Source organism: Mesoplodon bidens, assembly GCF_964165515.1.
Source record: "Mesoplodon bidens genome assembly, chromosome: 3".
In the NCBI taxonomy this organism is placed as follows: Eukaryota; Metazoa; Chordata; class Mammalia; order Artiodactyla; family Ziphiidae; genus Mesoplodon; species Mesoplodon bidens.
The window spans coordinates 34737356-34760410 of NC_138178.1; the positions used below are offsets into that span (position 1 = coordinate 34737356).

General features: G+C 38.1%; 1 protein-coding gene across 1 annotated transcript in view; it reads right to left on the reverse strand.

The window, feature by feature from the left end:
- The window catches only part of EFL1 (elongation factor like GTPase 1), a gene marked incomplete at its 5' end in the record, with an annotated part of 117146 nt that overhangs the window by 23074 nt on the left and 71017 nt on the right, over positions 1 to 23055 (reverse strand). The window contains 2 exons of the mRNA XM_081228230.1: positions 4644 to 4791; positions 10220 to 10351. Coding sequence (XP_081084356.1) covers positions 4644 to 4791; positions 10220 to 10351 — 280 coding nt within the window. The remainder of the gene's footprint in view (positions 1 to 4643; positions 4792 to 10219; positions 10352 to 23055) is intronic.

A 23055-nucleotide genomic window follows, 5' to 3' on the forward strand; every position in this document is an offset into this window, starting at 1 on the left:
GGAAGAAAATTAAAATTTTCTAAAAATAAAAGTCACTTCCAAGAAAGGTTTTGGTTTTGCCAGTGAGTTTGTTTACTTTCAAGGATTAGTTTATTCCAATGCTATATACATTGTTGCAGAATACACAAGATGGATGTCTACCTGACACTGTATTCATTTAAAATTACTCTGACACTTGAACCTGACAAAGACAGCAGACAGTACACAAAACTGTAGCTCAATCTTACCCAAGAACTGAGATATAAAATCTAAGATAAAATAACAATGACAAAAATGGATATATATGTGTGTGTTTTGGTTTTTTTTTTTTACTAATCACTTATTATGTATGAGGCACTGTGTTAAGTGGTTTACATGTGATTTCTTTAGTAGGTATATTATTATCCTCATTTTGTAGAGGAGAAAATCAAATAAGAAAGGTCAAATAACTTCTCCAAAGTCACAGAGCTAGTAAGCTGGGTTTCAAATCGAGGTCTGACCTCAGAATCCATGCTCTTAGCCATTATGCTATAATGAAAAATCCAATTAAACAGCATATTAAAGGAATAATTCACTACAACACTAAGTAGTTTTTATTGTAGGTTCTAAAACTTGATTTGTATTAGGACATCTGTTAAAATATCACATTAAAAGTGTCTAATAGGGCTTCCTGGTGGTGCAGTGGTTGAGAGTCCGCCTGCCAACGCAGGGGACGTGGGTTCATGCCCCAGTCCGGGAGGATCCCACATGCCGCGGAGCGGTTGGGCCCGTGAGCCATGGCCGCTGAGCCTGCGCGTCTGGAGCCTGTGCTCCGCGGCAGGAGAGGCCACAAGAGTGAGAGGCCCGCGTACCGAAAGAAAAAAAAAAAGTGTCTAATAAAGTAATCTATGTAACCATCTTTAAAAATGCTAAATTGTGAGGGAAGGGATGTGGGAACAGATGTATATGTATGACTGACTCACTTTGTTATAAAGCAGAAACTAATTTAAAAAATTAAAAAAATAAAAATAAAATTAAAAAAAAAATAATAATAAATAAATAAATAAAAGGTGAAAAAAAAAATGCTAAATTGGCATTCAATAAAATTTAATACCCAATCCTGGTTTTTAAACAAGAAAAGCACTTAGAAATCTTAGAAACAGGAAAATATTTTTTTTAGTTATCTTTATTTAGAGAAAATATGTTCAACATACTTAGAACATTCAAGAAAACCAACTGCACAGCTTTGAAACTATGAGAGTTGAGTACTATGACACTGTCTTATTTTCCTCCTATTTACCATAAGGTCCTATTTACCATAGGGTCAAAAGGGCTACTAAAAGTCATATTAGTCCTTCCAGTTTCTAAGGTTCCCAAGAATTCTTCCATAGTCGTCACTTATAAGATTAATTAAAATCACTCCACACCATGGAAGGGGACGTGTGCGTTTGGTTCTCACACCTACAAAGTGCCTCAGGGCTAAAGTTTCTTTAAATCTTGGCAGTGCAGAGCCTGTGATTACTTCAAAAGAAGTGCAGTAGACTCCGACTACATCAGCAATTCCCTGTGGCTTCCTGCCATATCTGATCATGACCACCTTGGGAGGTGTAGGATAAGAGCTCTGACAGTTTCTCTGGCCTAGAGATCACAGGAGCCTCCTTGTCTCCCACACATGTACATAACGCATTCCTGTACATGTGTATCAAAGTCAAAAAAGCTTATATATTAGAAGGCATAGGCTCTGTCCTATGAGAGGTAAAAAAACCCTCTAGCGTTATATATATGTTCTTATTGTAAGTATATAATTGTAAAATTTAACAGTCATATAGAACAGTACACAAAACTAAACTCTACTGGATCTATGACTTATCACAACATGAACACCATGTAAATAAACCACTACTCAAGTTAAGAAACAGAACACTACTAGCCCTCAGAAGGCCCCGTTATGCATTCTCCCAACCCCATGAAGGTAACTGCTATCTTGATTGTCATTGTAATCCATTTTAAATTATTTTTTTATCACCTAAACATAAAACCCCCATACTGTATATAGTGCAGTTTGGCCTGCTTTTTGGACTTTATATGAATAGAATCAAACATATTTTTCTTCAATTGTCTTCTTTTGCTCAATATTATGTTGTGAAATTCATCCATGTTTGCGTAGTTAGCTTGTTCACTGAGATTATTCTATAAAATTCCATGGTATGGATTTACCGTAATTCATTTGTTTATGCATTTTATTTTGAGGTTTTTCCAGTTTTTGGCTATTAAAATTTTTGTTGCTATGAATATTATTGATGCACATTTGTCCAGCTTTGTGTTAAGTATATATAGAATAGAAATGGGAATAGATTTGCCAAGCCGTAGGAAATAACTATCTCCTACCTTAGTAGATAATGCCCAAACTACATACCAAAGTAGTTGTACCAACTCCCACTCCCACTAGTTGTGTAGGTGAAGTCCTACATCTTTGCCACCATTTGACGCTGTCACTTTAAAAAATTTCAACCACAAGTAAGTAATTCAACTAAAATCAGTGTTAGATGTAAAGGGGGAATTTTACTTGAAATATAATTCTAAGTACCATAAAGCATTATTTTTAAAGAGGAGTTAATGGCCTGAGAAATGTAAGGTTATTTAACATTGGGCTTTAATTTGGTAGCAAAGAGTGTGAAAAGAGAGAAAATAAGTTAATTCAAAAACCCCAAAAAATAACTTAACATTTCAATACTATTAAGAAAAAAACCGGTGGGAGGGAGGGAGATGCATGAGGGAAGGGATGTGGGAACCGATGTATATGTATGACTGATTCACTTTGTTATAAAGCAGGAACTAATAAAAAAAAAAAAAAAAAAAGAAAAAACCCTCTGAGAATTAAGTTACTATTCTAAAATACATTATGCCTTATGATTTATCCAATTAGGATTATTCTCTAATCAACATTATAATTATACCTTCAGAAATTCTAAGAAAATGGTGACAACATGAAAGAGATGGAAAAACCTACCTTCCAATTTTGTACTAATTATGGCTATAAAAACATTTAAAGAAACCCAAATGGATGGTGCTGCAGGAGCAGCTCTTCTTATTCTACGGTATTAGTAGTAGTAGTAGTAGAGTAGTACTGCACTACAACAACAACTATTACTACTACTACTGCTACTACCACCACCACCAATTTTACTAGGTTGTTTTAAGGATTAAATGAGACACACAGAGTTCAACACAGTGACTAACATGTAGTATTTAGTATGTAATCATGTTGATTATTTATAATTATTATTTTAGCTATAATTATTATTATGGTTATTAAAGTCCCAGAAAATTGAAAAATAAAAGGAAGGAAGGCCATTACAGGGTGATTCATCAAAGAAAAACAAATGGCCAATAAACATATTAAAACATGTTTCAGGGACTTCCCTGGTGGTGCAGTGGTTAAGAATCCACCTGCCAATGCAGGGGACACGGGTTTGAGCCCTGGTCCAGGAAGATACCACATGCCGCGGAGCAACTAAGCCCGTGCGCCACAACTACTGAGCCTGTGCTCTAGAGCCCGTGAGCCACAACTAATGAGCCTGTGTGCCGCAACTACTGAAGTCCACGCACCTAGAGCCCGTGCTCCACAAGAAGAGAAGCCACCGCAATGAGAAGCCTGTGCACCGCAACGAAGAGTAGCCCCCGCTCGCCGCAACTAGAGAAAGCCTGCGCGCGGCAACAAAGACCCAACACAGCCAAAAATAAATTAATTAATTAAAAAAAAGTTTCAGTATCATTACTAAGTACAGAAAGTGTATATTAACAATGAACACCTTTTATTCGTCTTCAGGTTGGTGAAATTTTTAAAAATTATGATATACAGGGCTGGCAAAAGTTTGGGAAAAGAGACTTCCAAATACATCTTGTTAGCTTCAGTGTAAACTGGAACAGCCTTTCTTAAGGATAATATGGATCATAAGCTTAAAAAATATGCCAGCAATATAATATGCCACCTTTTGAAGCAGCAATTATACTTCCAGAAGTTTATCTTAACCAAATAATCAGAGCTATGTATAGATATCTGTAGGTATTTGAATACACATAGAACAGACTAGGGATTTATGGACCCAAATGTAATGGTCATAGTTATCTCTGTATGGTAACTGAATGACTCTTTTTATTCTTCTGTATTTCCCTAATTGCTACAATAAACATATATTACCTTTGGAATAAAGAGGAAAAACGTAATTTACAAAAAGTTATTTGGGATGCCTATTTTATGACACTTATGTATCACCATGATAGAGAAATATAAAGATTTACCAAAGGTTTACACTGTAGAGACCACATCAATAAGGAAAGGAAGTCTATCCTAATTGCAGCCTATGTTTACAAAATACGATTTTGTTTTGTTGCCCTGATATGCTGTGTGTGTATATGCTTAAAGTAAAGTACATATATATGAAAATATTTTATGACTCAGACTAAAAATGCAAAATCATCCAAGTATAGCAGTGAATACTATTTGTCAGTTATTAAAAATTAAATCTATGATCCAGTAACACAACAACAGTTCATGTTTAAGTTGAGGGCACTTAATTTTTCTCCAAAGACAAACCACAGTGTAAGTTCAATGGGTTTAGGAAACGCTAAAGCATCCCACCGATTTGGGGGCTATCATTTCTTCATCTCTGTTATCACCTAACCTTTCTTTTAAGTCATCCAGGCATCGCTGAAGGTGGACTTCCCCTGCTGTGACTAAAACGTGCTCTCCCGTTTCCTGAATTAAAATCTGGACACAGGGATCAGCTTGGTTCAACAGTTTCATTCCTCTGACGAGCTGAGGCATTTCATCTAGGTTAACAAAATGAAATACTGATTAAATACAAGATAAGGACTAATATAATCTAAAGATAACATCTGTGAGAAAACTGAAGGGAAAAGTATAATGAAATAAATTCTTAAAATAATGGTTTATTGTTCTTCCAAATAATACAGCAATGTGAAGAAAACTACCCTCTAGTAATTTACCTGTACAGATAGCTCACATGAGACACGTGTCACAAACATATCAGAGACTCCCAAATCTGATCTATGCCACTTCTTCAAACACTCAGCAAATATAAACTACCATCGTTATACTTGTAAATCCACCTAAATGTATTACACATGTATATATACCTAGAAATGTAACAGAACTCTTCCCAAACAGTACCTATAAAACTAGAAAAGCAACAAATAAGCAAAGGAAGCATTCAATATGATACTCAATTCAAGAAACTGTACCAGAAGCTCGTATTTGAAATAATTATTGGGCTTCCCTGGTGGTGCAGTGGTTGAGAGTCCGCCTGCCAACCCAGGGGACCCGGGTTCGTGCCCCGGTCTGGGAAGATCCCACATGTCGCGGAGCGGCTGGGCCCGTGAGCCATGGCCGCTGAGCCTGCGCGTCCGGAGCCTGTGCTCCGCAACGGGAGAGGCCACAACAGTGAGAGGCCCGCGTACCGCAAAAAAAAATAATAATTATTATTTATGAAACTGCTTGACACAACTGTGGATTTTAGAATAAAGCTGCCCTTTGGGTGAGAGGTGGGATACACTAAGCAGCCGCTTTATCCCGTGAGCTATGGGTACCTTCTGCATGCCACTCTGCTGGTGCTTTCAGTATCTAATTGCTTGTTCCCTACAGTTCCTGGGGTACAGGTAGGGATTTGGAGCCACATCTTGAGTTCCGCTGCTTTTTCACACCTTTCATATGCATGGTGGCCACTATTCACCCAAGGCAGGTCACAGGTATTCTCTTGTTACTACTTTAGCAGAGACCTTGGGTTTGAAGGCATTTTTACGCAGTCTTGTTTCACTTCTACGTCTGAAGGAAGGACTCAGTTAATTCCTCAATGCTTGGTTTTCAACATGCCAAACAAACCAAACCACAGGAGCTTTCTGCAATCAGTGGTTTTTCAATATATTCTACCCAAGTTGACTACCCATATCTATTCCATGTCTATTTGTTTCCCCATTATCTATTTATTCTTTAAATAAGCTTTTCTTAATGATAACTAACACTTTATAGTGCTAAGTGTGCCAGATAAGCACTTTACATATATGAACCCCTTAACTATGAGGCAGGGATGATTACTGTTCTCATTTCATAGATGAGCAAACAGGCACAGAGAAGTTTAAGGAATCTGTGCTCAAGGTCACAGACACACTGGTTTTGAAGCCTGCAGGCAGACAGCCATAGCGCCACACTCCATAATGGGTGTCGGCACCCTCACAGGTCATGGTCATGAGCCACATATGGGATGCATAAAATGCTGATGGAAGACAGGGAGTGGGATTTCACTGTATGTGGAGGTGACGGATGTACCCTCATGTTTTCCTTTTCAGCATTTGTAGTTTTCCTTTGCCTAATTCAGTGGACAGATATTATCTAGTGTTAAGTTAACCTTCACAGAATTTGAAATATGGCTTAAAAAGATTCTTGCACGAAGGCCACTAATAATACGTATCACACAAGCCCAAGGGAATAATTGAAAAAAAAAAATGACAAAGCTTTTTGTCAGCTCTCCATCACCAAAGTACAAAACAATGTTACCAGTATGAGGACCTAATAAATTCTTTTTAAAATTTTCCCTTATAAATTTATTTGTTTATTTTTGGCTGCATTGGGTCTTCGCTGCTGTGTGTGGGCTTTCTCTAGTTGCGGCGAGCGGGGGCTACTCTTTGTTGCAGTGTGCAGGCTTCTCACTGCGGTGGCTTCTCTTGTGGCGGAGCACGGGCTCTAGGCACGCGGGCTTCAGTAGTTGTGGCTCGCGGGCTCCAGAGCCTGGCAGGCTCAGTAGCTGTGGCTCGCGAGCTCTGGAGCGCAGGCTCAGTAGTCGTGGCGCACGGGCTTCGTCGCTCCGTGGCATGTGGGATCTTCCCAGACCAGGGCTTGAACCCGTGTCGCCTGCACTGGCAGGCGGATTCTTAACCACTGCGCCACCAGGGAAGCCCACAAATTCTTAAGAAAACAAAAACAAAAAACCCACTCACAGTCACATACACACTTAAATCTGTCACTTCAAGGCAAAGGTGACAGTGTGACAATAAGCAAAGAAGAAGCTTTTTCAAAAGAAATTTGGCCTGTCTGACCAATAGAATACCGCAGAAGTGCCATGTGATTCCTAAGGCTAGCTAACAAAAGGTACTGCAGCTTCTGTTTTAGTGTCTTGGACTAGTGGCTAAAGCCAGTAACCATACGGTGCTCTAGGAAAATCAAGCAGCCATGAGGAGAGGTCCCCAGCAAGCACCAACTTATGAGCACCTGTGAGTGAACCACCGTGGAAGTCCAGTTAAACCTTCAGACGGCTGCAGCCTGCTGTGATATATGACTACAGCTGCATGAGACATCCCCCAACTGAACCCTTCCAAAACTCCTGACCAAAGGAACTGTGAAAAATAATAAGTGATTACTGTTCTTCTAAGTCACCAAATTTTGGAGTCAAATGTTAGGCAGTATTACATAACTAATGCAACTATAAACCACAGTCATAAATAAATAATACATATTCACCTATTTATATATACAGTGCATGTCTCCATCAAATACAAATAAGGATATTTTAAAGACAGTTATTTCATTTTCATCTCAATTTTTAAAGCAATTTCTATGTTTGTGTGTATTTCATAATGTACATAAAACATCAGCACAAAAGTTCATGTATCTATATAAACATATGTATAGAGGGCTCTTTTCTTTGAACTGATATGGATAAAGGATGAAAAAATTCTGGAAACCAGTAACTCTGCTCTCAGGTAAACAGAATTTCTTGGATTCCTAAAAATAAAGACCCAGAGGCAGGAGTCTGAATCCTGACTCAACCACTTACTAACTGCTAACTGTGAGGCCATGGGCAAGTTAACTAACTTCTCTAAGCTTCCGTTTACCTCATGTGAAGATGAGGATAAACAACAGCACACACGGCTGCTGAGGAGATTAAATGAGATACTGCCACATCCTTAGAATGTAGCACACAGCCAGGATCGATGATGACGCTGAAAATAATAATGGCTTTGGGCATGTGGAGTTCTCTGTGTTTGGGTGTTGGATTTTGAGTAGACCCCGTGGGCACGGAGCAGAGTGGCAGCCACCACGACATCCGGACCTCAGCTTAGGAAGTCAGAGAAAGAAAAGTGGAAGAACAAATGCTCGGAATGCCTTCACACCAAAAGAAGAGTAAAAAGGCTGTCTTCTAGATTAGTTAACCCAGTTTGTCAGCATGAAAAAGACAAGAGGGCCTGGGGACACATGTTCTATTCAGAAATAAACAATGCAACTGCCCAGTGCTTCTCAGGGGCAGTACTACCGGGAAGTTGAGGTATAGGAGGGTGGGACGTCCCAATAGTCATTAGACATGTAATCCGTAAAGAGAGGGGCTATTGCCCCAAAGCAAGGATGGGCATAAGAAACTAGGGCAAAGAGTAAAGAGACAATAAATATCCTCTGAGGGCTCGGAGGAATGAGACTAGCATCATGAGAAGTATTCCCAGACATTCTAAATGTAAAATAAGATGTTGACATTGTAGTAACAAGAAGACAGAACAATGGGTATGAACTTCAGACATGGAAATATAGAATGGGGTACACTTCAATAACATAATCAAGAATACGCATGGCAAGTCCAGCAAGAACAATATACTTGATTGGGAAAAGTAGCAATGCTCCTTTTAAAATTATGAAGAAAACTGGGTGCCCCTTCTATCATTTTAGTTTATTTTTTACAAAGTTCAGAAAAATCTAATGCAACACGTATGAGGAAATAAATTTTGGCACTCAGATGGACAATGTTAAGTAATTCTGTTTATTAGATTACCTTGTTTATGAGAAAGAAATTAATCTTACTGAGTCTGCTATGGGACAGGAAGTAAGCTAGGTACTAGGATCTCTCATCTCATGTAGCCAAAGCTGTAGAAGGTGGCCCTTTAGGACTGGGCTTTTACTCGGCTTGGATAGTAGCACAGAGTAGCACACAGCTATCACACAGACTCCAAAAAATTATACATTTCTCTTAAAACATTATAGCTTAAATTTCTTTAATCCCTGTTTTAAAAGTAAGAAATAAGATTTAAATAAATACTAGAAACACCTAAGAATAAATAATGGTTGCCAGACTCAAATGTTACAACTTAAATAAAACTGAGCTTTCTTATATTGTATGTGCTTCTTAGGGTTGGAGGCAGTTAGCAAGCAGAAGAAAAGAATAAACCATGAGGGGCCGGGATCTGGAAAAACCCACAAAGAGGAAACAGGCATTACACAGAATGGGGTAAATCCATGCAACAACCAAAGGCACTGTCAGTCCACAATGACAGCCCAGAAAGCATGGCTGTCTGAGGCCCAAGGCAGATAGCTATTTACTAAGACTGAGCCCAAAGGCCAGAGATGCAGTCCTCCAAATACATGTCTGCTCAAGGGTCCCAGGGATCCTCAATGGCTAGAATATGTCTTAGGAACTGAGGCAGAGACAAGCTTTCAGAAGGTCCCAGCTCTGGGGAGAGGAGGGATATACAGATGCAGGGGCAACGAGGCCATTATATACCTCAACAGAAAACTGCCATTTTACACATTTGTTCTCTGGTTTCCTTAAAGCAGTCTGGAGATTCTTCACTGACTACCACTAAGCACTGGGAACAGCAAAGTCACAGGGACTAGGGGGGTTAGTGAAAATCATGGGAAGTAAAACATAAGAATCAATGAAGATTGGCCAGGCAAATGGTATAAACCAAAGACTAAGAATTAGTTATTATAGGGACTGGCATATGTAGGTGTCACACAGCCAGACAGAAAGAAGCAGGAAGTGCTTTCTAAACAAAGAGGAAATGCTCAGTGTCCAGATAATCTAGCAAACCTAGAGGGAAGAGGATATGAATTTTGAACCAAGGAGTTTGGGATAAGATTCTAAGAACCATTCACATAAAACATGAACTTTGCTGAGACACCACCCTGTGCCAGGGTTCTGGGGGATGCAGAGGTGACCCTGTTTCTGCCATAAAGAAGAATACAGTCTCCCTGGAGGGTGAAGGTGCCTAAAGACTCCCAGTTCCTAAGACAGAGGTTAGATTCCCCTCAAAATGCTGGTGGTGTGTATGGCCTCATGGCCGGGCAGGTTACTCCTATTATATACCTTCATGAAAATTCATAGCCTACTACTGAAACAAATCATGAGGAACCAAGCATTAAATGCAAGTATTTTTAAAATGTAATGAACATCACACGCTTTTAAAAACAAGATGATCTTACTTGGGTGTTTCGGTTCAACAGCAACCCTCACAATAGGGGTGGCTTCAAAGTTGAGTGGTATAAATGGCGGGCAGGATGGCAAGGTACACAGTGTTGCTGATTTCAGCACAAAGTCTTGAAGGCCTCCTATTCCTGCAGGGAGGAAAAGATCCATGGAGTCAATAAAAGATGATAAATTCTGAATTTATGTTAGAAAAATAACAACATCAACCCAGTATATATGTCACAGAGAAGAAACACTAAACAAATTGGGCTAAAACATACCTACTTTGACCACAGAAATGATCATGTCCAGAAACATATGTCTGAAAATACTAATTACTTTTTAAATTGTAACTCTTAGTTTTTAAAATACATTAATTTGGGCTTCCCTGGTGGCGCAGTGGTTGAGAGTCTGCCTGCCGATGCAGGGGACACAGGTTCGTGCCCCGGTCCAGGAGGATCCCACATGCCGCGGAGCGGCTGGGCCCGTGAGCCATGGCCGCTGAGCCTGCACGTCCGGAGCCTGTGCTCCGCAATGGGAGAGGCCACAGCAGTGAGAGGCCCGCATACCACAAAACAAAAAACAAACAAACAAACAAAAAAATAAAATAAAATAAAATACATTAATTTGATGAAGATGAGTCTCTACTGAAATAATCTCTTTTGCCAAATCTACTTGCTTGTGGGTAAAGGGGATTTAGAGAGGAGACTATCAGTTATTCCCCCACCTCCCTCTCTTGCCCACTCTCCACTTCAGGCTCCTGGCTGATAGTTGCATAAGGCTCTAAAGCATACATATTTGTCTTCGAGCAGATAGGAGCAGAGAGAATGCCCCAAAAAAGTGAGATGAAGGGGTCATATTGAACCTCACATCCAGAGTAAGAGCAGACAACATTTTAGAACCAATTAAGAAACACAAGGGCGATTTTTGTGCTTTGAGGTTAAAGAATTAAGAATTGAAGAGGGTGTGGAAGGGGAGGCTACCTGTTTTAGGGGGAGGTGACATAGGAGAAAGGGACAGGGATATTTAATCGGCAGTCTGCTTTTGCATCTCGAGCTTAGCAACAACTAGGAAAAGGAAACAAAGAAAACAGCTTTGTACCTTCAGCTGACAAACGGATGTATAGGTACAGGGCGCCGGGGTGCCATACAATCGACCATTCAGCCTGGTGGAGGGGAACTGACTCTGACTACACACTGTGAAAAGCCCCCTCCCACCGCCCCTTCTGAACGCCTCCAGAATTCACCATCCCACCACATTAAGGGATCGCTCCAACTGTAAGAACACCTTCCTTACATCAGGCTGAAACGTGTTTCCCCCATCTCCACACATTGTTCTTAGTTCAGTTCTCCAAAGGTCCTCAGAAAACGTGCTTCAACTTTTACCAGCTCCTTTGGATTTCAAAGGCATCTGTCAGATCCTTTCAATCTTTTCCTGCCTCACACTAAACCTCATTAGCTCCTTTAACTGTTTAGCTCTTGACATGGTTTCTAGACCTTTCGTGTGCAGGGGATCCTCTTCAGACTAAAGTTTCCAAGGAGCTAAATTCATTCCCAGTGCCTCTGGTTTATTTACTTGGTCAAGGTCTAAACTCATTGCTGTCCTTCTTAGCCCAGCACACAGAAAGACCTATACCTGGCCATAGCTTCTTGATAATGTCCTCCATGTACCATGATGTAACACATCTGGGTCTGCCCAAGTTTCCACCAAGTCTACTAGAAATAACAACATCTCCCATGAGGCTAGGGGTTTAGGAAAACCCCACAGTAAATATTCTCTTTCAAACCTCATCCATCCTGCTTCTGACCTCTGACTAGCATGCATTTCCTTCCTGCACACGCAGCACATGGTTTCAATGAAAAGATAAATGCTGGTCTCTTCTCTGTATCACCAGGGATGCAGGCTGCAGAAGGTCAGTATATTTTGAACACTGTCTCTTTAAACTTCTGGTTTACATTTTGCTGTTCAAATCACCAAATCTATTCTTGCTATTTAGATATGCCCAGATTTGTGAACAGATTAAAAAACATGAAAAAACTGAAACAAAAGAAGTCAATACCACAGTATTCCTAGTCAAGATTAAGACTTTATGGAAAAAGTTATGCTCCAAAGATAGTAAAAAAGTCACTATCCGTAATATGCCACTATTTTAACAAATTTTTAAATATAATTTAAAAATCTAAGAAAGGAACCATGAGAGTTATTTGGCTGAGTCACAATAAAATGATTTAAAAATCACTTTGAGAATTTCTTGATGTACTATCAGATAATTATTAAGTGTACAACTTGATATTTATACAAAAAACACTTTAAAACAAACTTTCCGTTTTAAAAATAATGCCATCAGGTACAATTTTGGAAAAAAAAATGAAACAAAACAAAACAGATCACCGTAAACCCATAACCACACCATTTGAATACTGTCACTATATTCATTTGATGTATTTCCTTTTTTATTCCCTCCTCTACTGGCACACATAATTTACACTGTTATAATCTCCATAGAATTCTGTCATTTTTTTTCTATTTAAATCACATGATTTTCACTTCAGTTGTTTACATCACAATTATATCAATCAAGGAGGTATAATTCCTTCACATAAAGTTCACGTGCTAAAGCATTTTTCAACTGGGATTGGAGCTGCACAATGTGTTCCCTTCAGGGAATCATTTTAGAAGTTTTGGGATGGGAAAAGTGATAGGTCAGAAAAAAAATATGCAAAATTAGCATGGCATGAATTTGTTTCAAGGATTAAAGAGGGTTCAAAGCTTTTTCCATGTATGTTTTTAAAAAAGGCATATGACTTAAATAAAAGATAGAGAAAAAACAGGCTGATGAATATGGAGCAAAAGGAATTTACTAAACACCAAGAATTCTAGCTTGTTTTTATACAAACGCCAGTAACTTTTGTCTGACTGAAGATGAACAATCCAAGTCCTCTCTGGTCCTGATTCTTCTCTATATAGCAAGGAGTATTAGACATTTTGAGTGAGTGAACTCTAGCTTACAGGCTGGGGTGACACCTGAGTAAATACTGAGTTCTTCCACTGGGCACACAGGCCCTCACCAGGATGTGTACCATACCCTTCAAACTTTTCTTAATCAAAAATCAGCATTTTGCAAACACTGCCAGACCAAAATTTTTTCCAGGTTCTCTCTAATGTTTCCTTTTACAAAGTATTCCATTTTTAGTTTTTTTTTTGAGAAACTGCCATACTGTTGTCCACAGTAGCTGTACCAATCTACATTCACACCAACAGTGTAGAAGGATTCCCTTTTCTCCACATCTTCACCAACATTTGTTATCTGTGTTCTTTTTGATGATGGCCATTCTGATAGGTGTGAGGTAATATCTCATTGTGGTTTTGATTTGCATTTCCCTAATGATTAGGGATGTTGAGCATCTTTTCATGTGCCTGTTGGCCATTAGCATTTCCCCTTTGGAAAAATATCTATCCAGATATTCTGCCCATTTTTAAATCAGGTTGTTTTGTTTTTTTGATGTTGAGCTGTATTAGCTGTTTATATATGTTGGATATTAACCCCTTATGGTCATATCATTCGCATCATTTGCATATGTGACTGATATGACCCAGCAATTGCACTCTTGGGTATATATACATAAACCCCAATGTTCATAGCAGCATTATTTACAACAGCCAAGATATGGAAGCAACCTAAGCGCCCATCAACAAATGAATGGATAAAGATGTGGTATATATATATATATATATATATATATATATATATATATATAATAGAATACTACTAAGTCATAAAGAAGAATGAAATTTTGCCATCTGCAGCAACATGGATGGACTTGGAGGGCATCATGCTAACTGAAATAAGTCAGACAGAGAAAGACAAATACTGTATGATATCACTTATTTGTGGGATCTCAAAAATACTGGTGAATATAACAAAAAAGAAGCAGACTCCCAGATATGGAGAACAAACTAGTGGTTACCGATGGGGAGGGGGAAGGGCAATACAGACATGGGGGAGTGGAAGGTACAAAACTATTGGGTGTAAGATAGGTTCAAGGATTTATTGTACAACAGGGGGAATATAACCAATATTTTGTAATAACTGTAAATGGAAAGTAACTTTAAAAAATTATATACGAATTAAAAAAAATTTTTTTTTAAGTATTCCAGAAACAAGCAACGTTAAGGAGCACATCTTTTATGATATGAGACTGAAAATACTGTGTGGGCCCTGAGAGATGGATTGGTCTTCTGTCGACAACTTTTTTTCTTTAACAACCCCCTGCTGCACCAGTTGAATCAATCTAGGATGAGGGCACACTGGCAGCAGTAAGATGGTGAAATCATTACTGAATTCTAACACTGCTTCCTGGGGAGGAGACTGTTAGCTGCCTGGAGAGAGAAGAGCATTACTATCTTCAGGAAAGTTTCAATTCGTAAACTGCTCTTTCATTGCTGGTATAAAAATAATACTGGAATTTAAAAAAACGTTGTGGGAAAACATGTTACTGCTCTAGCTAGAATATGGTCTCCTAATTGCCAAAGTTTTATTTCAAGACAACTTTAACATTACTACACCCAGAACCATCAACCTGTTCCTCTTAAACTGTTTAATAAGGCTGAGTTAATGGATTCCTTTAAATCTTCATAGTAAATGCAAGTTATGTATCATGGATGTCTACAGAGCCTCAGGCCTATGAGAGCAATAAACACTACTTTAGAAGAGATATGAGGATTCAGACAACTATGAAAACAAAACAAAACAAAACCTTTTTTTTTTTTTAAAGTACAGGTTTCCAGAGTAGTTGGTGAGAACCTAGAAAACCTTTGGTTTCAGAAGACTACCTTCTGCTCTAGGTCCTTGTCTTTGAATACCAAAGAAGCCCATATCCTCTGACTCTCATTTTACGCCCTTATTCTGCACCTTTCTGGAAACTCAGATTCTGCTCTCTTTGGGTCAACTACACAGGATATCAGGGGATCCATGCACTTTATAACTCTTTTCATGGAGGGAGCAGGCAGGTAGGTACAATAAATATAAAATGGGCCTTTTCCAAGCCTGCCTGCCGAGCATCTCCAACGCAGACCAGTGTTGCTGAGGTTTTCAGAGGACTGGTCCAGTCTGTCCATGATGCTAACCAAGTTCCTTAAATCCACTGCCCTTTACCTTCTTGGTGTTATAGGAGGTCCCGGGGAAAACTCTTGCAACAGTGACATCACCATGTCAGGATTTTTTTCCTTCTCGTAGGGACAGATGGAGCTCATAACCAGCTAACAGTTACATCAAGATCTGGGGTCCTTTTCTCAGAAGAGAGACTACAGTCAATGGAAAATGTAACACCTTAAGAATCAAAACCTTTTTTTTTTTTTAAAAGAGCCGTCTAGACTTGCTATCTTCGTCTATATTCCAGAACAGGTGGAAACGTGGCCCTCAGGGTCCAGAACCAGGTAAGGGAGCTATAATTAGGTGTCACTGTGGAGTCTCAATTTATGCATCAAGACCACTTCCATTTATGCCAGACCACCATTCCTGCGAAACAGATGACTCAGTAGAGCTGGCTGTCACCAAGGGAATTAACACAGTTGGAAGGGTCTAGGATTAAAATAGTGGAAGAAATTTCACCTTGGACCTAGAGGCAATGCAGAGTACCTGAATGGTGCCTAATATTCACTCAGAGTGAATAAAAGGGCAGTTACTTCTGACTGTCTCTTGGTGTGTTATACCATGATAAAGGATCTACTAATGCTAGCCCAGGAGAAAGGATGAAGCACATTAATTAATTAAAATATTTGAAAACAATGTTTTCTATCAGAACAGAAATAGATGTGAAGGACTGTGGGGAAGGGAATACCAGGCCGGGGACACAACATATACAAAGTGCCGGAGTGTTGTGGGAACCCAAAGTAGTTCAGAATACCTTATGCATAGAATACACCAAGGGGCTGGCAAAACAGGAGGGTGAAGGCAAACAGAGAGATTATCAAGGGATGTGGATATCAAGCTAAGCTTAGACTTCACTCTGAAGGGTGTGGATATGGAAACAAGCAGATGAATTAGAGAGAACTGAGGTAAGCTATCAGTCTTGGTGGTTACGTAGGAGCTGGAAAGAAGGGACAGGAAGAAACGAGGATGAAATCCAGATTTCTAACTTGGAAAACTAAGCATTTTTCTACCCTTCTTTTAGGTTCATAAGTTTTTCCTATCATTTTTATTAGTTCTCCATGTAATAAACATTTTAACTCTTATTATATTTTTTTTCTCCAGACTATAGTTTCCCTTTTGATTTTGCTTCCATTTTTTCTCTTTAGTACATTTTTGAGCTTTTTCTATTTGGTGTCTAAACTTCAGAGCTTACAAACTTCAGTGCACTCAAAGAACTGATATTTATTCAACTTTTTGTTAGTTTTCTAAGAATTTAGTTTTAAGGGCAGGGGCACAACTAGGCACTTTCATAAAGTTTCTTCAATGAACAAGTGACCCTGAGCACAGTTCCTGTCCTCAGAGCTTAAAATCTGGAGGGGAACAAAGGCAGATAAACAGGCAATTACAATATAATGTGATAAATATGATAATAGGAAAACTACAAGGTTTATGTGGAGAGAGAAGTTGAGAGGTTAGACTTCCTAGCAAAGTTAACATGTAGGAGTATCTGAGATAACTCTGCAGATGCTGTGGGAGAAGAGTGTAGAGGGGGGGAAATGGCACCACTGGAGGTCCAAGTGAGAACCCAAAGTCATTATCTACAGCTGCAGTGTGGAGCAGAAGGCAGGACTGAAAAGACATTTTCAACCCATTCATTTCCACTTTTCTGAGATCTTGCAACTGCCATCAACTTTTTTTCCTTAGTCAACATGCATTCTTGTGATGTTTGATTTGGAATCAGAAGGACTTGAATTTAATTAAAGCTCTAACCTTATGCCAGCTACCTAATCTCTCCCTAATTTTAGTTTCCATATATATAGCATGTGGTACTTTCATAGGGTTACTGTGAGCCTTAAGTAAGATAATCAAATAAAGAGTTACAGTCGCTGGCACAGAGTGAGCACTCAATAAATGGAGGTGGTGGCAGTGGTGGTTATAATTGGTTGTAGTAGTAACAGTAGTTGTCAGTAATAGTTTTGTTAATCAAAAAGGTTTTTTTGTGTATGGTATGAAGTGCATATTTAATTTTTATATATACTATTCACTAGTTAACTGTAAAGAAGGTTATAATAACTTCTCTATAAGGTACAAATTCATAATCATATCCACTTATAAGCTTTGAATCCTGTCCCACTGACCTAAATTTATATTTTGTATAGTAACACATGGTTTTAAGTGATGCTCCTTCAAAGATGTGATTCCAATTCAAATGATTTCAGTAAAATGGAAGAAGTGTACAATGTTTAGCACATAAGAAGAATAAAATGCCTAGTATAGTTTAAAACAATGCTGGAAATTTGTTTTAAGATTTAAAAAGAAAAAAAAAGAGATATGGCTTTACATAACCAGGAAATTGTAACCAGATTTCTTCTACCTTTAAACTCGAAATAATTCCAAATAAAAACAGGAAGCAGAGTCACTTCTGGATGAAATGGCAACTTCATCACAAGTACACAGAAGATCCTAGTTGAAATGATCAATGGAAGAAAACTAAGGAAAAACTGAATAAATAGTGAAACTAGGGAGGGCACTTCAAACTTTGAGCTATTTCTGTTAACTGTAGATCAAATTAAAGAAAAACAACAAGTGTCAGGTCGTAACTCCATTCTTGAGAAATTAACACAACTTAAGAAAAATGATTACATACATAGTGTACTAGTGGTGGTCCACTTGATAACAGACCAGTGGAAATGAAGAGCCTAGAAACATGTATGTGTGAAGACAGAAAACCTAATGAAATGGAAAAAATAATACAACTGCGTCTCTATCATACACTATCTAGAAAAATAAATTTTACGTGGAATTGAAAGCACAAGTCATAAGATGACATCATAAGACTGAAGACTGATAATGTCTTACTATATTATAAAATCTAGAAATCAAAAATGCCATAAACAAAGTAAAAAGTTATAAAATAGATGTTTTCAATGTTTAAACAAGACAAAGGATTAGTAAGCATAATATATAAAGAATTAGTACAAATCAGTAAAAGAGACATGCAACCAACAGGAATATAGGCAAAGAATATAGTTTCAAGAATAGACACTAAAAGAAAAGGAAGCTCTAAACATTCAAAAAACACACAAAAAAACCCTGAATTGCATTAATAATAAGGTAAATGGAAATCAGAACAATGAGATACTATTTCACACCAATACAACTGGTGTAAGTCTGAAAAGAAACCACGGTTGGCCAAGTATGTGCAGAAATCATAGGTCTTATGAACTGGAAATGGGAACAAAAACTGTTACAACTATGCAGGAGAAAAATTCTGTGATGTTGAGCCAAATACACACAGACTATGCAACTCACCAGTTTGATTTCTATTCGTATATCTCAAATCAGTGTGAGTAGCAGGCACAATAGTGTACCAGTAACATACCACAAACAGTGGTACAACTCTAGTGGTACAAATCTAGGTGATTTGGTAATTGCTGGGAACATTTCTGGTTGGGGCCGACTACAGGTATTAGCGGGCAGAACCACAGACCAGTGCCTTGGAATGTGTGCAAATGTCCCACACAAAGAATTTTCCCAAACCACACAGCTTTTGAGTATTCTGCTGGACAAACCTATTAATAATGATCCGAGTTTAGATTTAACTCCATTTTAAAAGTGAAGTACTGATAAAATATTCTAAGATATATTATGATAAAAAAGCAAAGTAGAGTAAAACAACATTAATAATGAGATTCTTTGCCTCCCCTTTTAATATAAGAAGATATACTTGGAATATGTTGGTATACTTGGTAAGAAGATATAGATACACACTACTATATATAAAATAGATAACTAATAAGAACCTGCTGTGCAGCACAGGGAACTCTACTCAACACTCTGTAATGGGCTACATGGGAGAAGAATCTTAAAAAAAAAAAAAAGAGTGGATATATGTATATGTATAACTGATTCACTTTGCTGTACACCTGAAACTAACACAACATTGTAAATCAACTATACGTCAATAAAATTTTGTTTTAAATCATGAAAATATATAAAAACTGGGTATGGTTTGGTGCAAAGAATATATACTTCTGTAGAAAGTCAACTCTAAAGGTGTCTCTAAATGAATCTGTGCTGGAACTCTACTCAATATAACCCATAAGGGAAAAGAATCTGAAAAAGAATACACACACACACACACACACACACACACACACACCACACACACACACACATATATGGCTGAATCACTTTGCTGTACACCTGAAACCAACACATTGTAAATCTACTGTACTTCAATAAAAAATATTTTTTAAAAAATGTTAATGAGGTTTTACATTATAGTAGTAATGGGTTTTAATTTTATAATATTATGAAAGCTCATCTGTTTAGTACTGGTATTGTAAAGCAATCAAACCTCTTTATAAAGGACAAAGGAATCTATATTAAAGAGTTGGATTAATGTAGACTCAGTTAAAAAAATAAGTGAAAACAATTAAAGATGGGGCCCCAGATTTATACATTCATTCTCATTTGCTACCCTCTTGTAAAATGACAGATCAATAAATTTCTACAAGGTAGCAGTTCTCATTACTACCTAAGAACACTCTAAATGCCTATCAGTATAGGACTGGTTAACTAAATATGCTGTACGTGTCAAAAAAACCATACAGCCACTAATAAATTGAATTTTGAAGACTACTGAGATACAGATAAAGCAGAATATAAAATTCTACATAGATAAGATTTATAGATAAAATGAAGAGAAATATAAAAATGAAAATTATAATAGCAGTGAGATTAAAAGTGATCATCTTTAAATAAAAATATTTTGACTTTTACTATGAAAAGTTATTAGACACAAGCTACAAGAACTAAAAATTTAAGCTTTTTAAAGAGCTGCCATTAACAGAATCAAATGGATATAAATTATATAAACTGATATATGGCAAAGGTGACACTGTAGTATAGTGGGGATTTGATAATGATTTTAAGTCAATGGCGTATCCACACTGGCAGAAACAATCAATCTGACTTCCATCTCACACCATGTGCAAAAACCAATTCAGATGGATTACAGATCTAAATCTCATAAGTTAAAAAAAAAAAAACTTCATGACTTTGGAGTAAGCAGATTTCTTAAACAGGACACAAAAAGCACTAATCTTAAAAAACTGATAAATATTAGACTATAATAAAATTAAGAACTACTGTTCATCAAAAGACACCATTAGAGAACAGAAAGGTAACTCACAGAGTAGGAGAAATCTGCAGTAGGTATATCCAACCAGGGACTTTTATGCAGAATATATAAAGAATGCCTACAAATCAATACAAAAAAGGCAGAGAGTCTTAAAAAAAAAAGTAGACAAAGACTTAATGATAATTCATAAATGAGTAAAAGTCAATAGTTAATAAAGAAGTCAAAAGGAGTTTAACTTCACTAGTCATCAGGGAAACCAACTACTATTCCATACACACCAGAACGGCTCAAGCAAGAACAAAAACAAGTGTTGGTAAAGATACGTAGCAACTGGAACTTTCAGGTCCTCCTGGTAGAAGCATAAATCGGTACACTCACTAAGCCTGAACATAAACCTGCCCTATAACACAGCAACTTCTCTTCCAAGAGACATGTGTACAAGTGTTCAGCAAAAGACATGCACAAGAATATTCAAAGCAACAATATTCATAATGGCCAAATACTGGAAATAAACTAAATGTCCACCAACACAAGAGTGGATAAATTGTGGTAGTCACACAATACAGCAATGAGAATGAAAATCACAACCATGTGCAGTGACATGGATGAATCTCACAATCAGAATGATGAATGAAAGAAGCCCGACACAAGAGCACATTCTCTATGATTCCGTTTGTACAAAGCTTAAAAACAGGTAAAATTAATCTATGATGTCAGAAGCCAGGAGAGTTGGTACTCTTAGGGGTGGAGGGTGCAAGTGTCAGTAACTGGAAAGGCAGTTGACTTTCTGGCATGTGGGCAGTGTTCTGTTTCCAGATTCGGATGCTAGTAACACATGCATAATGTTCAGTTTATGAAAATCTATCAACCTGTGGTTTAAGATTTGCATATTTTTCTATACGACTATTATGCATCAATAAAAGCTACTTAAAAGTGTTATTTGGCACAAAATTACATGGGTATTTAAAGCGCTTCTGAACCTCTTAGAGATGCCAATAGTTGCAACTATTAAAGATAAACCATTTCAGAGCCTTTAAAAAAGAACTGGCAGCAAAAGAGTGAGCGCATGGTTTGTCTCCTGTATCTTTTCCCTCCACATCATCCAAGGAAGAGTGAAAGGTGTCTTTCACCACAGTGTCCTTATACGGATTCTTCTGAACATGTCTGTCCTTGAGCAAATCACTTCTCTATTCAAGTAAGTGCAGCTGGCCTCCTCCTGGCGGCACAGTTCTGTCTATTCTCTGGTTCCTGATGCTCTCCAGTTCATTCATTCAGAAGATGGTCCTTTTAAATACCCACTGGAAGATACTATAAATGGTTTAGAAAACTATTCTTTGGGTTTTGGTCTGTTTCATTTTGGGGGAAAACAAAACAATCCCCAGCAAACATCACACAATTCTCTAAGGCTGTTTTTATTTATGTATAAAAAACGTCCAACACATTACCCAAGATTTTCCAAGTGTCTCATTCCATTCTTACCAGCTACCACTGCTGAAATCTAACCACCATTAGAGAAAAATAATCTCAGCTCACATCATGGGAAATGTTTCTTTGGCTCTAAGAAAAACAGAGAATAAGTGCTGTGAAAAAGTAGGTCAGCAAAATAATGTGAAAGTTGTTTACAGCTGATTATTCCCATAATACTGTCCATGGTGGCCTTGTGTATATGGATCTCTTCAGGAAACACCCCAGAAACACTCTGAGGCAAGATTATCATTTCTAAGTGATAGGAGACCCACAAAAAGGGTATGTCAGGCGACCCTCCTTTACTCTACCAAGGCACTTGGGTATGTTTTCTCAAACCACCACAGGTGTCCTTCTGATTTATTAACAAGCTCTGTCCCTAGTGAAACCTGTTGTAAACTAAAGAATTCCACATAACAAAACACAGAAATGCTAATGCAGCATCTGTAAAGAAGCTTTCATAAGACAAACTAATGTGAACAATTTACTCAAGACTTCCCAGTCTGTGCCTACTAAGTAGAGTTAGATGGGCAATAACAAAATCCCACTGGCTCCCTGTCCCCACCAGTTCATACAGGGCCTTCATCTTCCTGTCCATCATCTTCTCTAGGAATCCCAGGGGCTGTTCCTCATGAGCTCATGAGCTCACACTTGCCACAGATACTTAGGCACTGGTGTCCTCATGGTGCAAAAACTCTGCAGGGGTCTCTGATGTAGGGGGAATGCTTCTTCTGTATGCTATACCCTGTTAGAGCATAGATAATGCTTGTGACCCAATGTCTTACCGAGGCCAACTCTTACCTTCCAAAGGTCTCAGTCATGGGAGCAACAGGGCTGGGCCAAAAGGCAAATCCAGTGACAGGTATCATGCCATTCCTCCCTGTGGAGACTAAGGCTTGGCTACTGGATTACCCTGTCATGTCTGGTTTCTTGTTCCTTTGGAGAAGTTTCCTTCCAGGAGGTACCTCAATCATCTTCAAGGGCCCTTTCTACCAATATCTGGATATGCTCCCCAGAAGGTAAGCAGTCCATGCTGAAGCTGATCCTTGGTACTTAACTATTTGAGTTATTATTCAACATTAAGAAAATGGCTCATGGTATTTGGCTCAGGA